The 27,736-nt window shown below is 40.9% G+C and overlaps 1 protein-coding gene across 1 annotated transcript; it reads left to right on the top strand.

Moving 5' to 3' along the window:
• The first annotated feature begins 31 nt into the window (after window positions 1-31).
• On the top strand, window positions 32-27,736 carry MBTPS1 (membrane bound transcription factor peptidase, site 1). Its single transcript, XM_037409518.1, has 23 exons — window positions 32-143; window positions 2,037-2,529; window positions 3,729-3,986; window positions 4,388-4,591; window positions 4,948-5,058; window positions 6,370-6,479; window positions 6,863-6,979; window positions 8,367-8,434; window positions 9,072-9,174; window positions 9,908-10,059; window positions 11,024-11,185; window positions 11,774-11,918; window positions 13,040-13,228; window positions 13,821-13,993; window positions 15,005-15,120; window positions 17,075-17,231; window positions 18,097-18,221; window positions 19,120-19,197; window positions 21,583-21,723; window positions 24,092-24,223; window positions 24,737-24,863; window positions 25,537-25,667; window positions 26,907-27,736. The coding sequence occupies exons 2-23, from the start codon at window positions 2,343-2,345 to the stop codon at window positions 27,101-27,103; spliced, it is 3,183 nt and encodes a 1,060-aa protein (XP_037265415.1). The 5' UTR covers window positions 32-143; window positions 2,037-2,342; the 3' UTR covers window positions 27,104-27,736.

The raw sequence follows: 27,736 nt of genomic DNA, 5'->3' as shown, positions 1-27,736 counted from the left end.
GCGCTCCCGCGCATGCGCACGGCGCGGCAGGGGGCGCTGCGCCGCGCATGGCCCCGCCCCCGGCACGGGGCTCTCGCGAGAGCGCCGTGATAAACAGTGCACAAAATGGCGGCGGCAGGCCTGGGGGCGGCGGTGGCGGCACGGTGAGCGCGGCGGGCGGGGGAGGGTGGCGGGATGGTGGTACTGCCGGTGCTGCCGCCGCGCCTGCCGCGCCGCTTCCGTGCGTGGGCTCGGGAGGACGCGGAGCGGGGCGGGGCGGGCAGCACCCGGGCCTGCAGCAGCCGGTCGCCGTTCCCGGTGTTGGCTCCCCCTCGTCCCTGGGGCTGCCGCGCGGGGCCCTGCCCGCACCCCTACAGCCTCCCCAGGCCGAGGGGCGGGCTGCGAGCGGCGGCGCTGGCCCGCACGGCGTCTGCCGGCTCCCGCCGGGGCTTTAACCGCGCCGGGGCCGCGCTGCCGCCCCGCGGTGGCGGGCGGGGGGCTCGGTCGCTGGCTGTGGCGCGGCGGGGGTGGCACGGGCGGCGCTCCCTGAGGGGGCGGCTCCTCCGCGCCCCCTGAGCCGCCCTGGGGTGCCCTCGCTTTGGGGTACACAGGGGCGGCCGTGCTAGGGGACGGGCGGGCTGCCGAGTGCCGGCCCTGGCCACCTCCACGCCGCAAAGGTCCCAAACAGAATAAGGTTGTGAGCGTGGTTTTCCTTTCCTCTTGGCGTCTCTCATGTTTCAGCATCATGCTTACATACAGGCTGTATTATTACTGTCTTATAAAACAGCCCTAAGGATGCTTATTTTGCTCATTTGTGTCGTTGCGCTTTTAAATTTTTATTTATTGCTCTAGGGGTTATAAGGCAACGAAGTATAAGGCAGGCAAAGCTCAGCCAAGGTGAGGAATCAATGTGTTGGAACTGGGTCCAGTTCAGAGGCACTTTGTAACCACAAACAGTCCAGTCTGGCATGGCATAGTCAGTCAGATAGAAATGGAGGGGAATTCTATCCCCGTTTCAAGGAAATAGTTGAGAATTCTAAATAAAGCTCGATAAAAACGGACAGCTGTCACACGCAGGCTGGATTTGTTCTGTTGTTGTGCTGTGAGGTCAGCCCGTTGTCCTGCCAAATAGTGTGAATCCCAGAATAAGGCTCCTGCTTTTCAGTCCTGGTCACTGCAGCAACATGCCGTTCTGTTTTGCTTCTCCAGGCAGGGTGGCAGACTAGACATAGACATGTTTTTTTTCACTTCCCTTTTGATGGCCTTCTGTCTATCAGTTGCTGGTTAAATGTTTTGAATTTAAAAAAAGACTAACATTGTAATTTTTCTCAAATGCTTCCTGCACCTTGGAACATAAAGGGAAGAGGTTTCTCCTCTATGTGAAAAAACACTTCCAGTGCTTTGCTTTAACTTCACATTTTTGCATCTGTAACCCCAGCCCTTATTTTCTCAGGTGCCCATGTTGCAGTTTAACACATACTGCACCTTGAAAAAATTAGACTTTTTTTTTTTTTTTTTCTTCATGCTGTTTTTTCTCTTTCAAGCACAAGGACTGCAGGTTTGCTTCCTGTAGTGTCTTTTGTCCTTACCAGGCCTTAGTACAGAGTTTGAAGCCAGTTCTGCTTGTGTAAAATGGTGTACTTCAGCAGAATTTCTATTTGCCACATTTCTGATTGGAAAAGAGCACCATGCTTTTTTAAGTGCTCATGGGCACTTAAAAAATCATGTTAATATTTTATTTTGCACTTTTTCCTTGCCCTGCAGCTGGCATGTTGTTTTGTTTTCTTTGCTCCACTTACACAAAGAGTGCTCAAATTTGGTTGTCATCATTGTGTGTTCTATAGTCAGGTTAATAGCCAAGTGTTCCACCCGTGCTCTGGTGCAAGCAGGGAAGAGACTTGAACCTTGGTGAAGAATTACTAAATGAAACATACGAACAACTTACTCCATATTATTTCTAATACTAACTGCCCAAGTTGTGTATCTTTTGTGATTTTCAGGCTATACAGTTGCACAAACATGAATCTAATTATTTTCTGTATTACTCTGCCTTACAGATTGGCTTGCAATCAGCTTTGCTAATTCTTCTAGGGAGTTAACTTTGCCATCAGAAATGGAGTACAGGACTCAACTACCACATTCTGAGTGACCGAATCCTTTAATACAAAATGGAGAAAAAGCGTAGAAAGAAATGAGCCTGTTTACTAGGCTTTACCTCAAAAGACCATGAAATCTCTACTTATTTTGGACACAGCTTTAAGAATATCCAGTTGATCAGCACAGTGAAAACAACATTTACCGAAACAAAAATGAACTAGTTTGTAAAGAAGAAAATTGTGATTTGAATATATGGAATTTTTGGAATGAAACCATTTTCTTCTTTGACCATGAAGTTTGCAAACATCTGGTTTGTTCTGGTTGTTATTTTACTCTGTGGCAAAAAACACTTCGGTACCAGACTAGGGAATTCCTCTCAGGAGGCTCATATATGTCCTGGATGTTCTCGCCTTACTTTGAAAGTGGAATTCACTTCAACAGTCGTGGAGCACGGTAATAAAAAGAGTTCAGCAGTAAAAAAAAATAATCCCTGTGAAGTTCAAGTGTATCTTGTGTGTAAAGTGTGGCGTTTGTGCAATCATAACATTTAGAGTTTCTGTAGAAGCACATCATCTACTAAATTCTCTGCATGCAAAAAGAGAAACAGATTTTTTTTCAAAGGTTCTGGTTTAACTGGAAATAAGAGTCAAAAAAGGAGAGAAGGAAGAGAGGGGGAAATAAAGAGGATGTTAAAAGTGAAAATGAAGTGTGAAGGCTCAGGTGGGCAAGTCTGGTCACTTTGACCTGTTTAGTAGCAGTTCGTTTCAACTCAGCCGGTGGTGTGGTTGAGTCTCTTATGAAATATAACCACAGGTGGGCCTTGAAGGGGTGAGAAAGGCAAGAAGTCTCTTGAGAGTTTGTTCAAGAAAAAGTTTGGAAGTGATAATACGCGCATGGAAAAATTGCAAAGATGATTGTGAGGAGAGCATATGAATGGCAAAGTGAGTCAGATACCGCTGCTGGGATGGCAAAGGATAGCAGTAGGATGCCTTGACCCTGCATCCACTTGTTGCCTCAGGTACCCGTAGTATTCTCACAGTGAAGCTGTGCATGTGCCTGGGTGCTTACAGGCAGGGTGACAGCAGCGACGTTTCTGTGCGCAGTTAGCCAAAGGCTTACTGTGGTGAACGTGGCGGTGTGTGCTGAAGTCCACTCAGAATCAGCACTGTAGATGGAGCACTGGACTGTTGGGACCAGCTTCGTTCTCTGTGCGTGTTGTAGTTGGTGTCAGTAATTTGCACTAAAACTCAATACCGCGTAGAAGCTAGATTCTTTAAATCGTACACGTCAAGAAGCATGTTGAACTGGCATATCGAGCAGTTTGTACTGCTTGGATGTGACATAACAGTAAGTCCATTACCTCTTTCCTGCCCTCCCTACATCGTTTCACCTTTCCATGATACCTACAATTCTACCTTCCTTTCAAAGGTTTTTGTTGTATTTTGCAGGATTCTTGGTGGGGGAAAAACCAAAATAAAAGCATTATGTAGTGCAGAAATAAACTGCAGGTTTCTAAAAGCAACAAAAATGTGCCTCAAATTCTGATTATTTGTTCTGGATAAAGAACGAAAGAAATATTCGGACCTTTACAAAGTCAGTGCATGAGTATGCTGCTTAAACATCAGTTCTGATAAATTGTGCTCTTGTTCCAGAGTATATTGTGGCTTTTAATGGATACTTCACAGCTAAAGCTAGAAGTAAATTTATTTCAAGTGCACTAAAGAGTAGTGATATTGAGAACTGGAGGATTGTACCTCGCAACAACCCAGCCAGTGACTATCCTAGTGATTTTGAAGTTATTCAGATCAATGAGAAACAGAAAGATGGAGTATTGACACTGGAAGATCATCCAAACATCAAGCGTGTAACACCTCAACGTAAGGTCTTCCGATCACTCAAGTATTCGGAGTGTAAGTAATTTCCTGCATGAGATATGCTTTAGAAAAGTATTCTTAGCCTTGTTTTAGACCATCAGCTTAGCATTAGACAAATGAGAAGTGCCCTACAGTTTTTATTTAATTTACAGAAATCTATTCCTTGGCCTATAAAATTATCAGGGTCTTGTCATACCTTTGCTAAAGCATTCCCATCTACAGCGTAGAAACATTTCTTTTGTAGTGGTCAGTCACCTGAGACTATGGACCATCGTATCCCTAGTAGATAAAACAGAAGCTTTTACTGATTTTGATTAGAGAAAATTTGTCTAAAACTTTTGTTATAACAATATGATGTGCATATTTGCATAAAAATCTAATCTTCTGTGGTTTTCCTCATACTGTTACTTTCTTTTCTTCATCCTGATCCTACATAGCTGATCCAACGTTGCACTGCAATGAAACCAGATGGACTCAAAAATGGCAGTCATCTCGTCCCTTGAGAAGAGCAAGTCTTTCTTTAGGTTCTGGCTTCTGGCATGCAACAGGTCGACACTCAAGCAGGCGTTTGCTGAGAGCTATCCCTCGCCAAGTTGCTCAGACCTTGCAGGCAGACGTCCTCTGGCAGATGGGTTACACAGGTATGCTTTTGTCTGTTGGCTTAGAACAATTACCTTCTTTGAAAAACAAGCGAAGTGTAAGGAGAGGCTAAATTAATCTCTTACTGGGTGCTGGTTCTGGAAAGATTGAGAAATTATTTGTTTGGAGTTACGTTGTATACTCACAGAGTGCTCTTCTGTGTGTGTATACTGTTCTTACGAGAGGTTGGGCATATTTATGATCTATGGCTGAATTTCTGAATTGGAGTGTTGAGTGTTGTTTGAGATCTAGAACTTACTGAGCTTGTGAATTGCATGCTACAGTAATAAAAGTTCTCTTTGACTGGATAGATTTGCTAAGAAGCTGAATCAGAAAAAGCGATGCTTTTCTATTATAGGTGCTGGTGTAAGAGTAGCGGTGTTTGACACTGGTCTGAGTGAGAAACATCCACATTTCAAAAATGTAAAGGAGAGAACAAACTGGACGAATGAGAGGACCTTGGATGACGGTGAGTTACTGTGCACCTGGTCCAACTGTTATGGATACTGTGTGTTCTGTTTTCCGTTGTAAAACTGCTGTTGCTGCTATTGTGCTAACATCTGGTGAAACAGTGTATCTTGAGATTTTAAGCTTAGTTTTGCAGTGTTCCGAGCACTTAGTATTCCTACCAAATTCAACAAAGTATTAAGGTTCTGGGAGGGTGTTGCATAAGACTCTTTTTAATCATTTGTGGTGTTTCATGGTAACATTTGAAAAATGTCAGACCATGAAGACATTATGCAGGCATAAATACATTGTCAGAGTAGGTGGAGGTCAGAGCAAACCCCACAAAGCTGTTTCTTTCCTATTCCATTTTATGTATTCTGCTGTTTCACAGTGCATACAAATTTCCATACTTACGAGGGAGAGGATTTTCCTTCTGTACTGTGCATTCCTAAACTAATCAGAGTTTTGGCACCTTCCTGTAAAGTTTTTCTAACCTATATCATTTTCATCAAGAAATGCTGTGCTGGCTCATGCCCATCAACATTCCAAAGAACTTTTGTATTTTTTGCAGTATGTTTGTGTTCCTTTTTCTTATGTTGACCTTAACTTGCCCTGACTGTATGCTTTAATTAACTTCATACTGTCTGAGTCAGTCAGTTGGCAATTTAATCCCCTTAAATTTTGAGGTATATGCATATCTTGCTCAGTCCTGTGTGCGCCTCCGTAGTTCTGTCATGTATAGTATTTCTTTGCTTTGCAGCACCTGCTTTTGGTAGTTTTGCTTTTCTGTTATTTCTGTGCCCAGATGATTGCTGGACAGGCAGATTTGGAATACAGAAATACAATGTGGACAGTCCAATAAAGCAAAAGCTAAAATTATTGTTTAAGAAGAGAAGAAAATGTGTTTTCGTGTTTCATTGTTCATCCTTAAAAAAATATGGTTCTTGCAGAACCAGGATAAAAATCAAAAAAGAAATTAGCGTAAAAATACGTTGGCCTTGTGACTTGCATTTCCCAAAGTAACTTTTTTCTCATGATTGTGGGGCTCTTGATTTCACTGGTAGCAATCAGGAGTGGATAGACTGGAGAGTGTGTCATCGAGTTTCATCAGCTGGTTGTCTGCCTACACAGTGCTGGGAATTTAATCCCACTGAACCCAGCAGCAAAATATGATTTACAAAGACTAGGACTGAACCCGGTGTTTGTGGTTTGTTGTAAAGTCTGTTAGATTGATGTGATTTTTGGTGTAGGTGGTGTTTAACAGTACAGTTCCTTGACAATGAAATGATTTGTCTTCCAGCATCTTTATTTTGTTTCCTTCTCCATGTGATAGGTTTAGGCCATGGGACTTTTGTAGCAGGTGTGATAGCCAGCATGAGAGAATGCCAGGGATTTGCTCCAAATGCAGAACTGCACATTTTTAGAGTGTTCACCAATAACCAGGTAGCTATTTTACATCTGTTTCAATTTCTGCTTTCTAGATTAATGCTGTATTAATCCTTTCCTTTGGGAATATTGCAGTACTTGTAAATGTTGATGTATTTTCTTTGATCAGTGAGAAGGATACATCTTTCTACTTGTAAGATACCACAGGATGTCTTACAGTTTCCAAATCTGGTGTATTTTTCAGAAATAATGTGTGGAAGTCTGATCTGCTTAGTGCTGGAGCAACCACTCAAATGTACTGAGCACTAGAAATGCCAGGAAACCATTATCACTTTTATGCTTTATTTTGGTGGTGTTTCTTCTATCAATCTGAAGTCTGTATTGTCGTGGACTCACTGGATGTTCCAATGATAGCTTGCTTTCCCCTCTTTCTTACATAGGTCTCATATACATCTTGGTTTCTGGATGCCTTTAATTATGCAATTTTAAAGAAGATAGATGTATTGAATCTAAGTATTGGTGGGCCAGACTTCATGGATCATCCATTCGTTGACAAAGTTCGTATGAGGAAATAAAGCGGTCGTGGTGGTTTTTATATCCCTCACACAAACACTGGACTTGCAGAGCTACTCCTTTGCCACAGCTGCTGATAGGTTCTGCTGCTGCTGACAGTTTCTGTGGAATTTCATTTACATGAGAGAAATTTTATCCAGTGTACAGGCTTTTAGGAATATATTTAAGAAATGAATTAAAAAGACCCCAAACACAACCCAGATATTCAGAGCTATGGAAGCATGCCCTTTTACCAAATACTGTATGTACTGCTAGAAAGTGTGATTTCCAAGCAGGCAACGAAGTGGGCCCATGATAGAAGACGCTTAAGTGACAGCCCCCCCCCCCCCCCCCCCCCCCCCCCCCCCCCCCCCGCTTTTGTTTTTTAAATCTCTGCATGGTTAACTTATTTCATGGTAAAAATACGTAGAGCATGTATTCAGCAGCAAATTGTTTAAGAACAAATAGGTAAAAAGTACAGGTAGTTGATTTAAGTATGTGTTTTGTTTCAGGATAAGATGGAATTAAGTTTTTGTCTTTGTAAATGCCTGATTCCCTGAATTGTTGATCTATCCTTCAAAAGCACTAAGCAAATTAATTTACTTGCATTTTAAAAAAGGGTAAAATCTTTCTTTGTAAGGACTAGTTAAGGGATTTGATGCATTGCTTTTTTCTTTTCTTTTTGCCTTTTTCTTTTCTTTTTGCCTTTTTCTTTTCTTTTTGCCTTTTTCTTTTCTTTTTGCCTTTTTCTTTTCTTTTGCCTTTTTCTTTTCTTTTTGCCTTTTTCTTTTCTTTTTGCCTTTTTCTTTTCTTTTTGCCTTTTTCTTTTCTTTTTGCCTTTTTCTTTTCTTTTTGCCTTTTTCTTTTCTTTTTGCCTTTTTCTTTTCTTTTTGCCTTTTTCTTTTCTTTTTGCCTTTTTCTTTTCTTTTTGCCTTTTTCTTTTCTTTTTGCCTTTTTCTTTTCTTTTTGCCTTTTTCTTTTCTTTTTGCCTTTTTCTTTTCTTTTTGCTCTTGTCCTCTTTTTTTCCTTTTTTTTTTAATGATGACCTGCATTGAAATATAGTTTGACAGTGACTTCACTACTCTCCCAGATTATTACTGGAGAGGATTCAGAATACCTTGACTTTGGCATCTGGAATCCTGTGTTATGGATAAGAGTTCTTCCTTTGGTGTAACCTAAATACGTATGATCAGCAGTGTTGCTGTTGAGGCAGGGTTATTGGTCACATAATCTTAAGAAAGTTTGGAGCTTAATACAGTGAGATGTATTTTATAAGTCTCAGTAATAGAGGTTGGACTAATTGTTTGCTTATGTCAGATCCCATGGAATGTATGTTTGTTGGAAAAGTTTTTTTGGTGGCACAGCCTTATTGTAAACTTCTGTTTTTTGTAGGTATGGGAATTGACGGCCAACAATGTTATCATGGTCTCTGCTATTGGCAATGATGGCCCTTTGTATGGGTAAGTTTCAGTGACCACTTCAAAGAAAAGCAAACATGTTATTATATATTTCTGGAAGTAGTTGTGCTTGGTCAGAAAGTTTTCCCTACTCCTTTTTCTCTGCAATCTGTTTATAGAAAGTGACTCCAGTTAAACACTTCCCATGTCTTTATCACTTGCTGCTGTAGTACAGCAATTTGTGAAGTACTTAGCTAAATATTTTTCTCTGAGAACAGTGGAAAGTCAGTAGAAGAATGGCAGGACTTCCAGCTGGCATTCCCCTGTTAGTATGAGCAGACAGCTTTGGGTGCTTGGGCTTAGGGCTTAAGGAATATAGAAGGGATCAGGCCAGAACGATGTGTGATATATTTCTAAAATAAATGCCTAAAAATATATTTTGTTTTGTCTTCAAGATACATGGTTTGGTAGTTACTGAGTTAGTTACTGCATTGCTAACTGCCTGAAAAAGTTGCTCTCGCTTCTAAAGAATAACTGTATCAGGTAGGACCAAAATTTGTTTCTGTGGAGGTTACAAAGAGCATCTGACAAAAATCTGATGGCAGTGTGTCTGTTATCAGGATAAACTTATGACTGTGTCTTGTTTGGTTTGGTGGTTTTTGTTATTTTTTTTGTCTTTCTATCTCCCAACTTGTTCTAGGACTCTCAATAACCCTGCTGACCAGATGGATGTGATTGGAGTAGGTGGCATTGACTTTGAAGATAATATAGCTCGCTTTTCATCTAGGGGAATGACCACTTGGGTAAGATATTTTGACTGTGGCCAGCCACATTTGCAGCCAAAATAAGGGCCTTGGAAAGGCAGCCTTTTTTGAAGGGATAATGCTGTGCAGATGGTATGTGTTGGGGGAGTAACCATTTCATCAAAGATCGGAACAGTTAGAGATTTTAAGTCTTTAAGCAAGAAGCTTAATGTTCGTTGCAGGGTTTCTCATTATTAATTTTGACAACTATTGACATTCTTGATGTACCTGTAAAACATCCAGTACCTTTTGGCTTACGGTGAGGACGTGCCTGTCTGGTTAAATCTGGAAAAATGAAGGCCTGCTTTTGTGCTTCCTTTAGCTTAAAAATCCTAGGATTTACAGGTACTACATGTAACACTGCACTTACTTGCCTGTTGAACTGAGGTGACGGGTACTGTGCACATGATTTCAGATGAGACTGCACTGTGATCTTAAGGGGACTGTTACATGCTGCATGTCATTCATTAGCAAAGTAGCAATGTGGTTATCATTTTGTGAGTGGTTTTATGCTTAGCATAGATAGTACAGTAATTGGCAGTAATGTTAATGTTGAAACATTGAGAACTTGAGTCCTCCTTTAGGTGTTACTTGCTGTTCTTTGGCGCTGAGCTTTGGCTAATTTAGTTGATAATTTTACTTCTAAATGACCTGCAGTTGGTTTAAATGCCCAAATGAAGCAACCAGTCTTCGTTGTGTATCAGGGCAATAACGCAGCTGTTTTCTTTCGCAGGAGCTGCCTGGAGGTTATGGTAGAGTGAAGCCTGATATTGTTACTTACGGCTCTGGAGTGAGAGGTTCTGGTATGAAAGGTGGATGTCGCTCGCTCTCTGGGACAAGTGTAGCGTCTCCTGTGGTGGCAGGTGCTGTTACTTTGTTAGTGAGGTAAGTCTTAAATAAGACACTCTAAAAGGATGCTGATGCAGGAGGGTCATTATAAAGGAGCCCACCAAATAAGAGTAAATTGTGTTTACATGCAGGAAAACAAACTTGGAGGATAAAATCACAGTTCTTCTGCCTGAGACATTGCCTTGTCTGACAAGCTGTAGGTTTTCTGGGAAAAACTTGAGAACTGTTCTGAATAATAGTTACATCTTTGAAAATTTAACTAGGGAGAGCAGTACTATAATTTTGTGATATTTTTAATATCATTTTGAATGGCTGAGCTTCTGTCAGTTTTATTGTAGAAAAGCAGCTGCTCAAAGTAGGCACCTGTAGCAGATAATTATCTAAATCCTTGTAAATTTTATAGGTTTCAGGGGTTTATGGCTGTTACCCAGTTGCATAAGTCATCTGTTGCATACTGAAGAACTTGAAAGAGAGGTGGGAGTTGCAAGTCTGTACTTTGCGTTTGTCCTTGCTACTATATAAGGATGAGGTTAACTTTTATTTGAGAAACATGCCAAAAATGTAAAGTTATCATCATAATTCCTCCATAAAATGGTGCATTTTTCTCTGAACAACAAAGCTATTTTTGTCCCTCAGAAGAGCCACGTTGCGAAAGATGTAAGTTTCCAGTTACAGAGGCTTTGATTTTTCAAAGTATTTTATTTAGCATATAAAGATACTGCCCTGATTGTAAAGACTGCTAGGCATGGAGCATTCTAAGGAGAAAAATGCATGTAATACTAGTTTTTAAGATAAATGTGTCAGAAGCTTGTCACTCTTCCTTAGCTGTTCCAGTGAGAAATCGAGTAATAACAGACAAGTATGAATAGAAGACATTACTCACAGCAAAATGATTTTTACTTTCCTTAAATCAAATGACTGTTAAGGCCGAATGGTAAACAGGGCTAGCTAGAAAGTTGGATAACGGCTGCCTAATGTGATCTCTTGTTTCCCGTTTCAGCACAGTTCAGAAGCGTGAAATGGTGAATCCAGCTAGTATGAAGCAGGCACTTATTGCATCAGCACGTAGACTTCCTGGAGTCAACATGTTTGAACAAGGACATGGCAAGTTGGATCTTCTGAGAGCTTATCAGATCCTCAACAGCTATAAACCACAGGCCAGGTTAATTTTAATCCTTAATTAATCAATGATGCACTATAATCTGCTGTATGTCTTTTAAGAGAGCAGGTGTTGCATGTGTAACTCAGTTGAGCAATCTATGCTTATGCAACAAAGAGAACTTGCACAGATCTTACGTAACCCTGAAGCATGAATTTTGACAAGAGAATGGATGAAAAGCCTAAATTATAGCAGTGTAGGGATTGAAGTGTCTATGAGAGGTAAATTGACTTTCTCTTCTAGCCTCAGATGTTACGAATAATGTAATCTACAACACAGTGGAAAAACACTTAAATTTTAACTTCTGAGAAGAACATTCTCACTGTGCTGAAAAGTTTTTTTTTTTGTGTGTGTGTGTAAAAATCTTTTCATAAAACCTAAAATAAAAAAAAAAAAAAGGGGGAGGGAAGAAGATTTTGGGGCGGATTTGGGAAGCAAGTGAGACCTTGGTAGAGCAATTATGACTGGCCTCTCTTATCTGTAATTTTTTCATAGTTATGCATAGTGGCATGTTCTTATGCTCCTCTGCTTACTGATTTTTTTTTTTAATTTTCTTTTTTTTTCAATTCTACCTCCTCCATCCTGCTGTAGTTTGAGTCCAAGCTATATTGACTTGACGGAATGTCCCTACATGTGGCCATATTGTTCTCAGCCCATATATTACGGAGGGATGCCAACCATTGTTAATGTTACTATCCTTAATGGTATGGGAGTCACTGGGAGAATTGTAGACAAGGTAAGACTTAACACTGTGCCAAGTCCTGACTGCTAATGTTGCTGAAAGCTTCCCAGAAAAGACTATTTTAGCTATGAATTTCATAGAACAAATCTGATTTCTTACTGCTGAGAGCAAGAGATCCAAAATGTTTGATTTTTAAAGGATACACCCAGATTGATGAGATTTGTCAACATGAACTGTCTACAAGTTTTCAAGCAATGCATTGGTTTCCCGGATGTGTCGTGTTTTGTCTTTGTAAAAAATAGTTTGGATTGACAGGTGCTTAGGAGATTTCTTTATATTCTTTGATAGCATTTAGAATCTTGCGGCATAGGGTTTCCTCATCGTTTTTTTTGTTGTTGGGTTTTTTGGGGTTTTTTTTGTCTGGAGCATCAGCAATCTCAGTAAAGAATCCTGACGTCATAAATCTTGTGTCTTCCATGGGTCTAAATGACCTGAAGGTACTGATTTATCAAGGTCTGCAGCAAAACACCAGGGATGTTGAGCATGTTGGTTGACTAGAGAGGTTTTTATTTTTTAATTTTTTTTTTTTGCTTTAAGTAAGTTTAAATGTAGAACAGATTTGGGAATTGATACAAGTAAAACACCCATCCCAAAACTCTAGCCAATGTAAATGAGATTAATTTCAACGTTTTAGTGTGAATCCTGAGGTCTGTTTTAGATTTAAGCTTACATTAAAGGGCATTGAAGCTCTTAGCCAACACCATTAGCTTGTGGTAATACTCAGACACAGCTGATGTAAATTGCTTGTGTCTGTCATAGCATTAGCTCTCTTCGTTACCAAAAGGAAATTTTGTGTTCTTACCAATAAATTTTTCACAGAACCCCAAAACATTAAAATATGTGAACTTAAGCAGCGTGCTATTCAGATAGCTTCTTAGAGAGTCCTGCCTCTGAAAAGCCTATACTTCATCTGGATCAGTAAGGCTGTCATGATTAGGCTGATTCACTGACACACCACCAACCCCTTGGGCTTTGTGGACATTTTAAAATTTGGCATAATATTCAGGAAAAGCTAAGGTTTATTATTTCTTTGTGCAGAGGAACAGGGCTATGTATGCAAAAGTTAGTGACTGCAAATACTGTTTTACCAATGTTATTTATTCTTCATTTCACAGCCAGACTGGCAACCTTATCTCCCCCAAAATGGGGATAATATTGAAGTGGCTTTCTCATATTCCCCTGTGTTGTGGCCTTGGTCTGGATACTTAGCAATTTCCATCTCTGTAGCAAAGAAAGCAGCATCATGGGAAGGCATTGCTCAAGGTCATGTTATGATCACAGTGTCATCCCCTGCAGAAAATGAAGTAAGTTCTGTGCATTTCTGGTTTTCTGTGTTAATTATTCAAAATTGCTGCCTAATACACAAATACCTTCTTCTTAATGCGTGGTTCTGGTCCTGTCATTTGAAGCATAAGTTAGATTGGGGTCAGGAAATTGAAGAGTACAAATAGTGATCTTTATAGCTGAGAGCAGGATTAACCTGTGAATTGGACATGCTTTAGAATCAGAAAACCTCTCTTTAGACTGATTTTTTAATTTCATTTGTTTATTTTGAAGTTCAAGTAACGTATTTTGAAAAAGAGATTACTTAAATATGTTTCTTCTAGAACCTGCGTAATTGTTGCTGAGAAGTTTTTTGAGGTTTTGAACAATTGAACCAAATCACAGTTGTAATGTATTTGAAGTATTTTACATTCTGAGCATAAATATAATCTGTTGACTGCAGAAAGAATACTACAGTGATTTAAGGCAAAAGTCATCCAGAGCTGGTACTGGTGACTAAAAGTAGATTGGATACCTCCATTTTTTTTAGTTTTTTTTTACAATCCGCAGTTAACTGGTGAGTGTTCCTGTTGGGGGGAAAAGGATTTCACTGTAGTTTGTTCTGTCCTTCAGTCTAAGAATGGTGCAGAGCAGACTTCAACGGTGAAGCTTCCAATAAAAGTGAAGATTATTCCTACTCCACCTCGTAGTAAGCGAGTCCTTTGGGATCAATATCATAATCTCCGTTATCCACCAGGATACTTCCCCAGGGATAATTTGAGGATGAAGAATGATCCATTAGATTGGTATTTATCTCAGGTTCTATTAAATCAGTATTTCTTGATTGTGTGTTAATGATATGGGATAACTTTAATGAATGCCAGAGAGCTCTGGCCTTTTCCAGTGTGGCATGGGATTGTCTTTTCTAAGAAATCCATGAATAGCTCTTGGACGCTGCATGCTTTTGGTGCAGGATTTTTTTTGTGCTGTATGGTTTTACTCACATGAAGTGAAAAGCTTTTAAAATACACATGTAAGACACTGAGATTTTTTTGTTTGGCTTTCGAAGTGTAGCATTTTTCTTTTCTGCCCTGATTTCTCCCATAAAGTTAAGAGGAGTGTTTTCTTAGCTGTTCCAGTATTCACTTGTCAAAAAAACCATGAGAAATTTGAAAGATTGAGTGCTAAAGAAGTCTGTTGAGGAAGGGTGTCTTCGAAGCAGGGAGAGGCTTGGCTGTCCTGTTGTCTTTCATAGGTGGCGAGGGAAAGCATCCATAGGAAGAATCACACAGCAGTATATAAGTGAGGATTAATCGGGTCAGTGACCAAGACACAGGCTTTTGGAAAGCTGCTTGGAGCATACAGATATGGCAAATGGACAGGAACCCTCCACTGAGTTTCAGCAATTATTTACAGGTGGTCCTGGGTGCTTCTTCAAGTTAGTAGTTAAAACTGCTCTTATTGGCTCTTTTGCGAGGAGGAGGAGGTCCTGTGAAGAACATCTGTTCTTAATGCAGTAGTGTTTCTCTGTGATGCGATGCAACCATGATGCAAACATGCAAAAATTGTGCTTTGTAAGGATGTGCTCAATCTCTAGCTTTGTCTGTGTAACTAACTCTTCTCTGTAGCACTTGGAACCAGTGTCATTTGAGAAGAGTTTGCAAAGAGGAGGTGGTGGTTGGAAAACTACAAATTATCATTTGAAAAAAATTGACCTTTTAGAAAGGAAACTAGGAAGTAATCTATAATGAGAGTCTCTAAATCAGATTTCTGCATGCCAGATCTAAATGTCTTCAACACTTTTCTCTTTTCCTAAGGAACGGTGATCATATCCACACAAACTTCAGAGACATGTACCAGCACCTAAGGAGCATGGGGTACTTTGTTGAAGTACTTGGTTCCCCATTTACATGTTTTGATGCAAGCCAGTATGGTAAGCATGAGTTAGTTGCCTTGTTCTCCATTCTGTTAACTTCCTCCTAAAACGGCCTGGTTTTTGGAAGACCAGTAATGTGGGGATGCAAAGAAAAAAAATCTAATGATAGAACAATGTTATAACAGTGGGTGTATTTATATGCTGATACTTAGTTGTGTTGATGCAGAAGCTTGCTTGGAGGGCTAGAAGAATTAGTGCAGTTTTCTATTTTTACAATGAAAAAATGAGAGGGAAAGCCCACCTCTGAGTGGGTTAACAGCTCCTCTGTATTCAGTCCCACAAAGGCAGAACTGTATTTGCAAAAAGATTTTGGCACAGTCAAAATGCAAAATGAAGCATGATGTGAAGAGCAGACTAAAATCAAGTGTCCATTCTGGTTGTCTTTTCCCTCAGCAATGGCATTTTAAAACGTTGATATCTGTAGACAGATAAAAGTGGGGAAAGCATTCCATTCAGCCGTATGTGATAGCAAAGCAGTATGTGGCTGGTTTCTTCTCATCAGGAAAGAGACTTGATAGATTTGCCAGACAGCCCATGCTCTTTTCTGCTCCAGCGTGCCCCTATATTTAACCATGACATGCTGCAACAAGACCCTCTTTTCTTTTGGGCTGCGATGTTCTTCAGTGGCCTGCGAAGTGAGTGTGCATTCTGACAGTTTTCTATTTCTGGAAATGTTGTCAGCAGTAATCTTTTGTTTACCTTGATTCTTCAATAAATACCTCACTGTTGCTTTTCGAGTTCAGTGGGTGAGCAACTCGATACAGAAATGGTAGCGCTTACAAAAGTAGCAAAATAATTTATTTTCTGAGACCGCTGGTTTTGTAGTTGATAGAGTGCAGCATTAGGGGACTTCTCTGTCCTCTGATTCACCATTATATTGCACCTTGTTTGCTTAGTAGTTTGTGGGGCTTTCAAAATGTCTTCAATGGGAAGAAGTGAGGGGTGAAAAATGCAGTGATCTACCGCTTCTCCCTAGCTTGTATTGTTGACAAACTTGGTGAAGGTGCGCTTCGTCCCATTGTCTGTGTCATTAACGTGCTTTCTACAGGATCGTTTATCAGAAGGCTTGCCAAACAGGCTGCCTGAACTTGTGGAATTGGCCTGGTTGCAAGGGACTGTGAGACACAGGGCCAGAGTCAGTGGTTTATTGGATTGCTCAGGATATCAGCCTGTCAGGATTTGCATTCTCTTTGAAGATGGAAATTCCACCGCCTCTCTGGGTGATCAGAAAGTGAAGAAGCAAAATGACTTGATATTTAGAAGCCATCTGAAAGCATAAATATGTTTTTGGGGAATAGAAGTATATTTTTCTGGTTGTGCTTCTCAGTGATGCAGAGAAAGTTGTGCTTGTTCACAGGAGTGGGTGAGGATTATATGAAGGTGGCAGTGGCACTTCAGTCAGGTCTTCTAAAATGTGGCTGTAGTTTTCAAGTCTGAAGCAAACAAAGTTTCAGAGTAATTGTTGTCTACCTGGCCTGCAAATCTGCAGTAAGTGAGCAGAGTAGCCTTTAGAATTGGAATAGTGAAAAAACCTTATGAGTAGGGTGCATCTACACTAGCACTTCAGTTTGGGTCAGCAGTCAGTCTGATTGTCCTCTTCTGCCAGAGTCTGGCTCAGTTTATGGAGTATTTGGGTGAGACCAAACTGCAAAATATACACCTGATGTATGCGGGCATTCAGTTCATGAGACCACACAAGCATGAGTCAGAATTAACACCCTTAAAAAGCATACTGTGCTGCCAAACTCATTTTTGGATATGTTTGTAAACTGAATTGTCTGGTATTTCCCGTCCTTAAATGCACCTTCTATAATGAGCTGCCAGAGCAGGGCATGTGGACCAGATATTGTGCAAAATGTGTGCTTGTGTTGACTTTTGCAGAGGTTGTGTGAATAGCGATAACGTTACAGTGAACAGCCTGGTGAACTCTTGTTTTTGCTTTTACGCACAGGGACTTTACTGATGGTGGACAGTGAGGAGGAGTATTTTCCTGAAGAGATCACCAAACTGAGGAGGGATGTTGATAATGGACTTTCACTTATTGTGTTCAGTGACTGGTACAACACATCTGTAATGAGAAAAGTCAAGTTTTATGATGAAAACACAAGGTATTGATTTGTGTCAGTTCTTTGGGGGATAAAGTGCCATAGAATTGCCATTTTATGCACATGTTACCCTAAAAATCCCAAATGTAATATGCTGTACTTCATCACTCCCATGCTGCTTGTAAGAAGGGAATACCTGAAGAGCAATATTTATGTTAAGCTGCAGCTTAAGGAGAATAGCTACCTATTTCATCCTGATTGCGAAGGCTCATTTGGTAATGTAATCTTCTTTTTAAGCCAAGAAAAATATTTGCAATGAAAAGTAGTTACGAATTGGAGACTGACAAGCAAAGGAAAACGCATGCATTTTCACTTTCAGGGAGCAGAAAGAAAGTGTGCATTGCAAACAGTATTACCAGGTTGTACACCAATTACTGAAGTCATTCCAGTATATTGTATAAAAAGAAAATACACCAGTGTCATGAGTGGTGGTAGAGACCCTCATAATTACTGTAGTTGTCAGCCTGTTTTGTATTACTGATAAGCCAGGAAGATCTGTTTTGCTGTTTGTGAGCAAGTAACATTTTGCTTCCTTAGAAAAATGAGAAGCAAATTACATGACTGTCAGTTTTGCCTCACTTAGCCAAACAAAGAGGATAAGACTGAATTTCTTTCTAGCAAACTGAAGTTTTCCATGGAACTGAAATGCACTGAGAACTTCACGTTAGTATTACTATTTGTTCAAAAGCATTGGTGTCAAAGAGAGACGGCTGCTCACACGCCCCGGAGTTAAATAAGTCCTTGAGATGTAGTTCTTTAAGTGACTTTGAAAAAGTCTGCATGTGGGAAGCCACCTGACTTTCATTATGCAAACTCTAGTAGTATATTCTGTATACTAATAAACCGTGTTATGCTGTAATTTTTACAGACAGTGGTGGATGCCTGATACTGGAGGTGCTAATATCCCAGCTCTCAATGATCTGCTTTCTGTCTGGAATATGGCCTTTAGTGATGGGCTGTATGAAGGTGATTTTACCATGGCAAATCATGAAAGTGAGTACTGGAATCATTGCCTGTGCAGGCTACAGCGTGTTGTTTGGGAAAGTAGTTTTCTGTGAGAATGAGATTGAGTCAGAGTCAAGGGAACTACTCAAATTCAGGGAAAAGAGTCTCAAAGGATGCTTAAATGATTACTTCCTTCGTAGACTGCATTAAAGCCTTTGGTTTTAATTATGCAATTACTTGGAAATTTTAAATTTTGGAGGAAGAAAATGGATATGGACATTTTCCGTGGAATACACGAGTTTAGACATGCATTGTAACATCCTGAGATGTTTTGTGAATTCCTGTTCTTGCAATCTTTTTAATTGTTCCCCCTGAAATGAAGATGTTTGATTGGTTTCAAGTTCAGACTTTGTGGTTAGGCCACAGGTCTGTGATGACCTTACTGTTTTCTGACTTTCTAGGTCTAGCCATTCTTTCTTTTTATCTGCCCCAGTCATTTGATGTTTTCATGCTTTGCTTCCAAGTCTCTGTTTTCTGACTGGTTCATTCAGAAAGTGTGTGTAAAAAGAGAAGGCAACAGCACTGAGGGCTGTGTATGCTCACCAGCATGGATTGAAGGAGACAGGTTCTCTGTAGTATAGGTGATGGCTGTTAGTGTGAAATACTACATTTCTCATAGCATTTGATTAAGCTTTTCAGTTTAAAGAAGATCAGGTCAGTCTCCTAAACGGAAAGGTTTGAAAATAGTATGTAAAGGTGAACATGCAAAAGCTGTTCTTTGAAGCGTCTTCTCTGTGAATACATACATTGGTCAAAATGTGCAAGCTCAGAGTGATGTTCCTGGGAATGTTTTCTTCTGCGCTTGTGTTAACAGCTCACTGAAATATGGTGGGAAGGGAAGGAACGTAATTTTTAGTCTAAACTGCACTTTTGTGATGTCTTTCAGTGAATTATGCATCAGGCTGCAGTATTGCAAAGTTTCCAGAAGATGGCATTGTCATTGCACAGACTTTTAAGGATCAAGGTATGCACTTCCTTGTCTTTTTTTCTGTGTTGTAAGCAGAACTTTGGAGTAGGTGCACAAGCAAAGTTCTAAAGTCTATAGGTGTAAAAACATTGATTTAAAAATACATTGATGGAGTAAGTGCTTTTTCATTTTGCCTAGAGCATGTAGTTGGATGCCTAACAGGCAGCTGCAGTGTGACTCTGTATACAATTTTGACATAGTACAGCAATGTCCAAGTGTATATACGCAGTCTTTTATTGTGTTTGCTCTACGTAAACACATCCGCATGTATGTGTGTCATGCATCTTTAGAGGGGAGGGGAGTGTGTCATAATGGTGTTACTTGTCCATGTTTTTCACAAATTTCAACTGCTACTGAAATACATCCCCTAATCGTTGCCAAATTTGGTGTGAGTGTTGTGGTAGCTGTGGTGATCTAAGGATATAGGTAAGGAAAATTTTGGTCGACAAAATATCACCCGCTAGATTCTCATAAGGAAAAATTCTAGGCACACAGGAAGCCAATGCTTGAGCCATCTGTTCTCTGTGTGTAGCCATTCTCTTTAGCTTTATCATAATATCTTTTCACTTGTGAGGTGGTAATTCCGATTTGTAATAGCAACAGGCCTTTTTTTTTAAAAAAAAAAAAAAAAAAAGTTTTTTATGAGCCTTTAGGAAGTGCTATGTAGGACTAAATGACCAGAGCTGTTAGCATGTTGTAGGTCAGGCCTGTGTATATGGGTGAGGAAGGTTTGGCTGTGTGGGCAGAAGCACGTGTATAGCTTCTAATATAACTCAGCAGCTGCCGGAAAAGATCAGCAAGTTCATTGTAGTTTTGACTTACAATGTGCAATAGATATGATTACCTAGCGGAGAAATTTTCCATGTGAGCCTTTTGGAGGAAAGACAATTACCTCTGGAACGCTATATGCTGATGACTTAGGCATTTCCTTATGTGGAGAGAGAAAGAGAGAGAGAGAGAATGTGTCAATTTGACAAGTAGCCTGCTAGACCTGCTTTTTTCTGTTGAATTCTTTTCATTGCAACTCATGAAGCAAAAGAACTCTGTGTTTTGCTTCCGCTGCGTAAAGGCAGCGTCTCAAGTAAAAGAGGCTAAGTACTTAGCATTTGAAATTTGTCTTGTTTTGTTTTTTTAAATGGGTGTTAGAGGTGGGAAACCTTTAGCCTAAAAAGAGCTTTCATTTTAGTTCCTTCATGAATTGGGGTGTTTTCCCTCCTGCTGTATGTTAGAGCTTTCAGTCCACAGGAGATAAAATGATTGGATGGATTTATAAGATACAAATGGCAGGTTTCTAGCCAGGTCTACTCTGGGTTTTGCTGCACATACCCGTTCATGGGAAGGTTCCTATGCTTTTTTCATCTTTACTGTCCATCAGTTATCTCAGTTATGATTTTAATATCTCACAAACAACAAACATATATTTTAGATTGCCAGTTTATTATTTGGTACTTGCAGGGCTTTTGAAGGCAGGCCTTTAAATGACACTCCTTCAAAAATTATTCTACAGTAGGATGAGAACCAGGGCAGGGCTGGATGTACTGAAAACTGGCTCTGCACGCCAGTTCAAAGAGCAGCTGGGATGAGGAGGGAGTAAAATTTGCCAAAGGTTAAGGGGGAGGGGAGCAGGGGGAGGTGAGAAAAATCACGTGAGTTTTTGGTTTGGGTTGGTTTTTTTTTCCTTTTTGGCATAAGTATCCTTACTAAACAATACTTTCCTTTGTTCCTGAATTGAAAGCTGAACACACAAAGTGCAAGGGTAACTACTAACTGCAGAGTTCCAGAGACATGTAAGCCCAGCAGTCTTTAAAATGGGCTTCCCCTGAACCACAGGTTTAATCAGTTTTGCAGCTGCTGCTTACAAAGAGACAGATGTTGTGTTTCACATAATGTCTCTATTCTCTTTTGTTAGTTCCGTAGTAGGTTTTCTTGTAGGAAGAGGTAGGCACGGCAGCAAAGTTGACGAAGAGCAGTGTGCACTGTGATGGCTGATCTTAAGTTACTGTGTCCTGCAGCATTCTGCAGGGCTAAACCAACGTAAAGTGATTTGTAAGGCAGAACGTTTTGATTTTAAATCTGTTGCTGAAAATACTAGGATTTTTCATTCAAGCTTTCATTCATGTTGAAGATGATCTAGGCTGTGAGGTCTTTCTGCTTCTCCAACAAAGAAAAACATTAATATCGGTAGGAAACTTCACAATCAGAGTCTTGGAGCAGTTTCATTATTGTAACAACGTGGGGGTTTTGAAAACATGTTTCATAAATGTGTGGCATGAAGAGTGGCATAGCTGCATTTGTAAGTTTGCACTGTAGGCTGTACTGACTTTCAGGTAAATTGATGTTGACGCTTTGCAGGCTATTAAATTTATTTGTGCTTTGCTTTAGGTCTTGAAGTTTTAAAACAGGAGACCGCTGTAATTGAAAATGTCCCTATTTTGGGACTTTACCAAGTTCCTTCTGAAGGTGGTGGCAGAATAGTTTTGTACGGTGATTCTAATTGCTTGGATGACAGCCATCGACAGAAAGGTGTGTAAACTTCGACATGGAGGAAGAGTTACTGTCTTAAGCTAACAACTGAACTATGGGATTTTTACAGCTCCCATCAGAAATAGCTGTTTTCTAGGGCCTCTCTAAATATTCCCAACAATTAATCACAGTTTCAGCAAAAGACTGCCCCACAAGATAGCCCTCTGATAGATCTGACCATTCCCCCTCCCCCTCCGATAGAGCCCCTTGCCTATCTTTCATTCCACAAGCTTTCTGGGCTGGTTTTGGGGTGGATTTTTTGCAGGGTGGGGTTTGTTTGGGGGTTTTTTGCTTCTTTGGGATGGTTTTGTTTCCAGAAAGCATGTTTGATTTGAAATTGTGAAGAGTCAGTTAGGGGGTCCCTTCACTTTTTGCCCAGTTGCATTTTCAGAACGTTTATGTAGTACAATAGATTTTATCTTTTGAGTTTGCCCGTCAGTGTGCCTCGTTCCCTTTGCAATGTTTACCTTGTTCCCTTGCAATGTTTGCCTTCTTCCCTTTGCAATGTTTCCTGTGAGGATTTATGGTAATGTTCAACATTCTGGTTGTGGACTACTAGTTTCAAGTTCTACTTTGACACAAACCAGCTGGCGTAAATGTGTCAGAAAGCAGGAATTTCTGTTTGGGTTCAACGTGTTTGTAATTCTGGGTAGTGCGCGTGTGAGCAGCATGTGCATGGAGTTTCTGTGACTCCCAGAGAAGCCATTCCTTCTGCCTACACACTGTTGTTGGTCCTTAGAAAACCTTTTTTCTAGCGCTTTTGTCTGGTCTGGCTTTCTGCATTTTTAAGAGATTGATTTGGTTTCTCATGACATGTAAAACACAAGCTGGTGTATCTGTGGCTCAAGAGGCCAATGACAATCCAGTATGTGAGGTTGTCTTATGTATTTCTACTGAATGTGATGTTCAGCCTGAATTTTCCTCATGTGATGAAAAGTACATTTATAGTTTTTTAAGCTTTTGTCACAGATATTTTAAAATACTAGGTTATGTAATCCCTCCCTTGCCTAATCTATTTAAATTTAAAGAAACTTACTGCCTAAGGGAGCTTTCTATCTGTAGCTTATTTCTTTCTCTCCCAAACATTTTCATTTTCTTTGAAAGTTCTCCAGTTTCTCTTTATCTGTCTTTGGGTGGCTTCCAGTGGGTTGCTGTAGCACTGACATGTCAGTGCCTTACGTGCTTGCTGTAGGTTATTGAAAGCACGTAATTTAAGAGAAGATACGTAGCTTTGAATTAAGCGATAGAAAACAATGCTTTGTGACATCCCTAATGCTGTTAAATTCAGTGTGACCTGTGAAGCAAGAAAAAGTGGAAGGCTCTAAAGAAATCCTTTAAAATTAGCTTTTAAATTGTGAACCGGGAGCTGTGTCTCCTGCAGAGACATCGGTGGCTTTAACTGAGGTAAATTCCTAACATTTGTGAATATAAATCCTTAAAATCTGATTGACCTCTTTAAAAATCAAAGGTGGGGGCTTAAGGGACACCAGGATTATGAAGATTAATTCCCATTCCCAGCCAACTGTTTCTGGGAGGAGAAGTTCTGAGAAAAAGTTTGCTGTGTGGTGGAAATACCTGATAAGGGATTGTCCTACTCTTGCAAATGGAAGTTTTAGAGAATTGTGGTGTTAATAGCTGGACTGCTTGTTCGTTAGGTGTAGCTCTGGATTAAGGTAGTCATAATTCAGGAGAGAATCAAAGCAAGGGTTCATGTGCTGTTGAAGTGCAAAGGAAACCCACAGTCAGGTATGTTGCGACATTGATTCCCAGCCTGGTCTGTACCACAGCTGCTGTAGGTGCTGCTGGCATATAGCCAGAACCTTTCCCCTTCATTTATGTTTCTTTGAGCTTGGGAAAGCAAATGAGTTATAACTTTCCACTGAAGACACTACCTTGTTCTTACTTTTCTTTGCAAGGTATCTATTTTGTCCTTTCAAAAAACCAGTTGGTTCTCAGTTTTCCTCTTAAAAATGGTATCAGAAGCTCAGAGCTTCCTGTGTTTCCACACCAAAAAACCCTCATGATTTTTGCAGGGACTTGGATGGCCTTGCACAGGCTGGAATTCCCGTATTTGATACCTGTTGTTTTTTGTCCTGCTCCCCAAAAGAGCCTGATTTGGTACTCAAGATATTTTAAGAGTGAACAGATTATTTCTGTGTCTGTATATTGGGTGGGGGATTTGGGGTGTGTGTTGGAGGTTGCATCTTTCTGAAATTGGGCCTAGAACCTCAGAAGGAAAGAATCGAGAGCCAGAAAAACTGATGGTACTTCTGAATGTCATCACAGCCTTCTTAACAGAAAGATAAGCCGTTTGAAATGTGGCATAATGCATATCTTCTCTGGGGGCTTGGGGCTATGAAATCCACAGATTGCTTTTGGCTCCTGGATTCCCTCCTGCAGTACACTTCTTACGGGGTGACACCGCCAAGTCTCAGCCATTCTGAAAACAGGCAGCGACCTCCGTCAGGAGCAGGCTACTCTCTTCCCGAGCGGATGGAAGGTGAGAGCTTTAATTACCAAGCAGAGCCCACAATGGAGGGGGTGTCTGGGTGGCATTTAGGAATACTCGGGCGGGCCCTTTGAGGTATAAAAATTAAGGCTCGTTTGGTATGAGCTTTACAGTGTTTTGTTTTACTAGAAAAGAGCACTTACTGTGGGGATTTGTTACGATCTAGTTGTGATTTGACTAAAGAAAATGTTCTGTTCATGGAGTGATTTTCAGATGCCTGGTTCTTCTAGGGAGTATTCTAGTTACTAGCTGCAGAGCGTGTATAAAGCTTTCAGTCTTGTCTGGTGTGCTGCCAGCAAAACTTGAATTACCCACTGGTGTAGGTGCACAGCCTTACTGTTTTGTAAGGTGCCCTTTGGTTAATTCTGAGATTTAGCTACGAGTTGCCGTTACTGTAAAGAGCTCGTGGTGTTACCACAGCACTGTTTAGCCAGAGGCAGATGTTGGCAACATTTATCCTGCTAGTCTTTTGGTAACCCAGTGTGCCTCTGCTGTGAGTTGCAGGTAACCATTTGCATCGATACTCAAAGGTGCTCGAGGCTCACTTAGGAGACCCTAAACCCCGGTCCCTTCCTGCTTGTCCTCACCTGTCCTGGGCCAAACCACAGCCTTTGAATGAAACTGCCCCCAGGTTAGTATATGTCTGGCTGACAGTTACACAAGAAGCCTTGCTTTTGAGTTCAGCTGAAAAATTGTTTCTTCTGCTTTTGAAAGGGACAGCTGGAATGCCTTTCCTGGAGAAATACGGGATTGCAAAGAGGAATGAGTTATGCCTCTTCAGTGCCTAATCCTGGCTCGCCTTATAGCTACGCTATGAAACTAGGGGATTTAAAAAACAGCTTCAGAAGTCAACTCACTGTTGTGATTGAGTTGATCCCAACTTAGAGTGAACAGTCCTGCTTAAATCCATTGTCACTGCATGCCTTTGAAATAGTTTTCTGAAGCAGCTTCTTGAACAGCTGACCTAACTCTGCCTTCTGTTGTATCATTTGTCAGTTGCTTGAAGGAAAACACACCAGCGTGTAGCCCATGCTTGTCTGCTGAGCTGCGCGTGGTTACTTTTGGTAGACTGCAAGAATGAGAGTTAGTAAATAGTTGCCAGTCTAAGTATGTCCCTGTGGCTTCTGAATTTAACTTTGGAGATCTGCAAACTGCAGAACCTAAAAAATGATCGAATTATCATTGGGGTCCAAATTAGTGAGTTAATGTGTAGGTTCCAGCTGTCGCTTTCGCTATGTTTCTACAAAATTCCTTGCATTACTAGAGTAAGTGAGCAAACACCTCTGTCTTTAAATTTCTTCTAGCAACCTTTGGAAACATCAAAAGTTACTGTCAATTGACCTTGATAAAGTGGCTCTGCCCAGTTTTCGACAGAACAGACCCCAAGTGAGACCATTGTCCCCTGGAGAAAGTGGAGCATGGGACATTCCTGGAGGTAAATATTGAAAGTTTGAAAGTCGCTCTTCTGCTTTGCTTGTTGTATAGGCTTTGGGAAAAAAAAGTATTAACAATGAAACGCAGTGCAACCGGAAGAAAGGCTACGTGTTTATTTTCAGTTGTGAAAAACATGCAAATAATAGTAGGGCTATGTTGTACAAGCTGACTGGTGAAGCCTGAAGGAAATGTTTTTGCATATGAAGAGTTTATTCAGAAGAAAGCATGCGTGACAGATGGGGAAGGAGGTTTTGGGGGGTAGTTGGGGTTTGTTTTGGTGCGGTTCAGAGTGATGGGTGTCAGCAGCAGTCCCAGTCCTTGGGAGCTGTGGCTGGTTACCTCCTGCTAAGTAAAATTCTTTGTGTCAGTGCACAAAAGCGGAGTCCAGAAGAGTTTGTCTGAATGGTGCCTTGGGCAAGGTGTTACACTAACAAATGATGTAGAACACTTGAAACAGCTTTCAGTCTAATAGTGGGCTGTTCTCCTGCACGAGCTTGGCACTGCAGGCCCAGGTGGAAGTTGTTTGAAAGCCTCACGCATGCACTTCTCCCAGACTGAGCTGCTAGACCAAAAGACGCCTGTAAAAACAAAGGGTTTGATTCTACAGCTTGACCTCACTGTGTGTATGCACGGTGTCTCTGGAGCAAGGACAAAATCACTTTCCTCATGGTATCAGGGTTTGGTGTGATTTATAGAAATTACTTAGTGGTAAAATTATGGTCAAGCATTTACTCTCTTGTCTACAGCAGATTGTAACCCACATCTCCCCTGCAACAACACTTTCATGTGCCCAAGTAGGTCAAAGTGGAAATGCTGGTGCTTTTCTATAATGTTAGTATCCCATCTTGTTTTTGCCTGTCAGACTGCAGTTGTTAATTCTAGAATCATACAGAATCAGAGAATGGTTTGGGCTGGAAGGGACCTCAAAGATATTTAGTCCCAACCCCCCCTGCAAAGAGCAGGGACACCTTCCCCTAGACCAGGTTGCTCCAAGCCCCGTCCAGCCTGGCCTTGAACGCTTCCAGGGATGGGGCATCCACTGCTGCTCTGGGCAGCCTGTGCCAGTGTCTCACCACCCTGATCTTCCTGTCTGAAATGCAATCTTATTAATAGCTTACTAACAGCGAAAGCCTTTGAACAAGAATTACTGTTGGATCATTTTGGTAGGTGGCATTAACGCTGTAAAGACATCGTAGCTCGTGTGGTTACTAAGAGCTTCCAAACCTCTTTGCCTTTCTAGGTATAATGCCTGGCCGGTACAACCAGGATGTAGGACAGACTATTCCGGTCTTTGCTTTTCTTGGTGCCATGGTGGTTCTGGCGTTCTTTGTGGTGCAGATCAACAAAGCGAAGAGCAGGCCAAAGAGACGGAAACCACGAGTGAAACGACCACAGCTTATGCAACAGGTTCATCCACCAAAGACACCTTCTGTGTGAAAGGTCTCGCTTGCCAAAGATGACTTCCTTTTACTGGTTGCTTTCCTGGGTGATCGATCGCTCCCAGCGAAGGTGCAGCAAACACGGCACTGATCGTAATAGTAACTCGCACCTGACATCATCTCATAGTCTTTGGTTTCTGGAGAGAGAAAGAAAATAAAAGGACCTCAGTTGATCATCTGTACATAAAACTGCAGCTTTAAGCAGCCAAAGCCACCAAAGACTTGAATACTGTTGAAATGGCTGCTTAGTCACTACATATCCCAAGAGGGGGAAAATGGACTTTTTTTTTTAAGCTGACCAAACTAAAATCTATTTGTTTAGAGGCTATTTTCTATATTTATTGTTGGGGAGGGCGGGGGGAAAAGTCACTTTAAGGACCTCTGCTAAGGAAAAACAAGTGCATTTTTTTGGACGGAATGCAATTTTCTAGAATGATATTATGCTGAAGAGTATAACATACGCAATTAAAGGAGGGAGAGGATGAGAGATACCAGTACAAATCAGTGAGGCATACTCCTGCAGTTTATTTTTATAAAGCCAACTACCAGGACGTTTTGTAATTTTTGGTCATGATTTCACCGTTGTTGGTGAAGCAGATTTTCAATAAATATGTTATCTATATGAAGCTAA

The sequence above is a fragment of the Falco rusticolus genome, chromosome 15 (assembly GCF_015220075.1).
Source record: "Falco rusticolus isolate bFalRus1 chromosome 15, bFalRus1.pri, whole genome shotgun sequence".
Classification (NCBI taxonomy): Eukaryota; Metazoa; Chordata; class Aves; order Falconiformes; family Falconidae; genus Falco; species Falco rusticolus.
Note: the sequence above shows the minus strand (reverse complement) of the source record. Positions and strands in the feature narration are given on the sequence as shown.

Coding starts and splice junctions, on each gene's coding strand:
- MBTPS1 (XM_037409518.1), top strand. CDS start 2,343: ATGAAACCATTTTCTTCTTTGACCATGAAGTTTGCAAACATCTGGTTT. Junction 4,592..4,947: donor CTGGCAGATGGGTTACACAG/GTATGCTTTTGT, acceptor TTTCTATTATAG/GTGCTGGTGTAAGAGTAGCG. Junction 25,668..26,906: donor AGCATGGGACATTCCTGGAG/GTAAATATTGAA, acceptor TTGCCTTTCTAG/GTATAATGCCTGGCCGGTAC.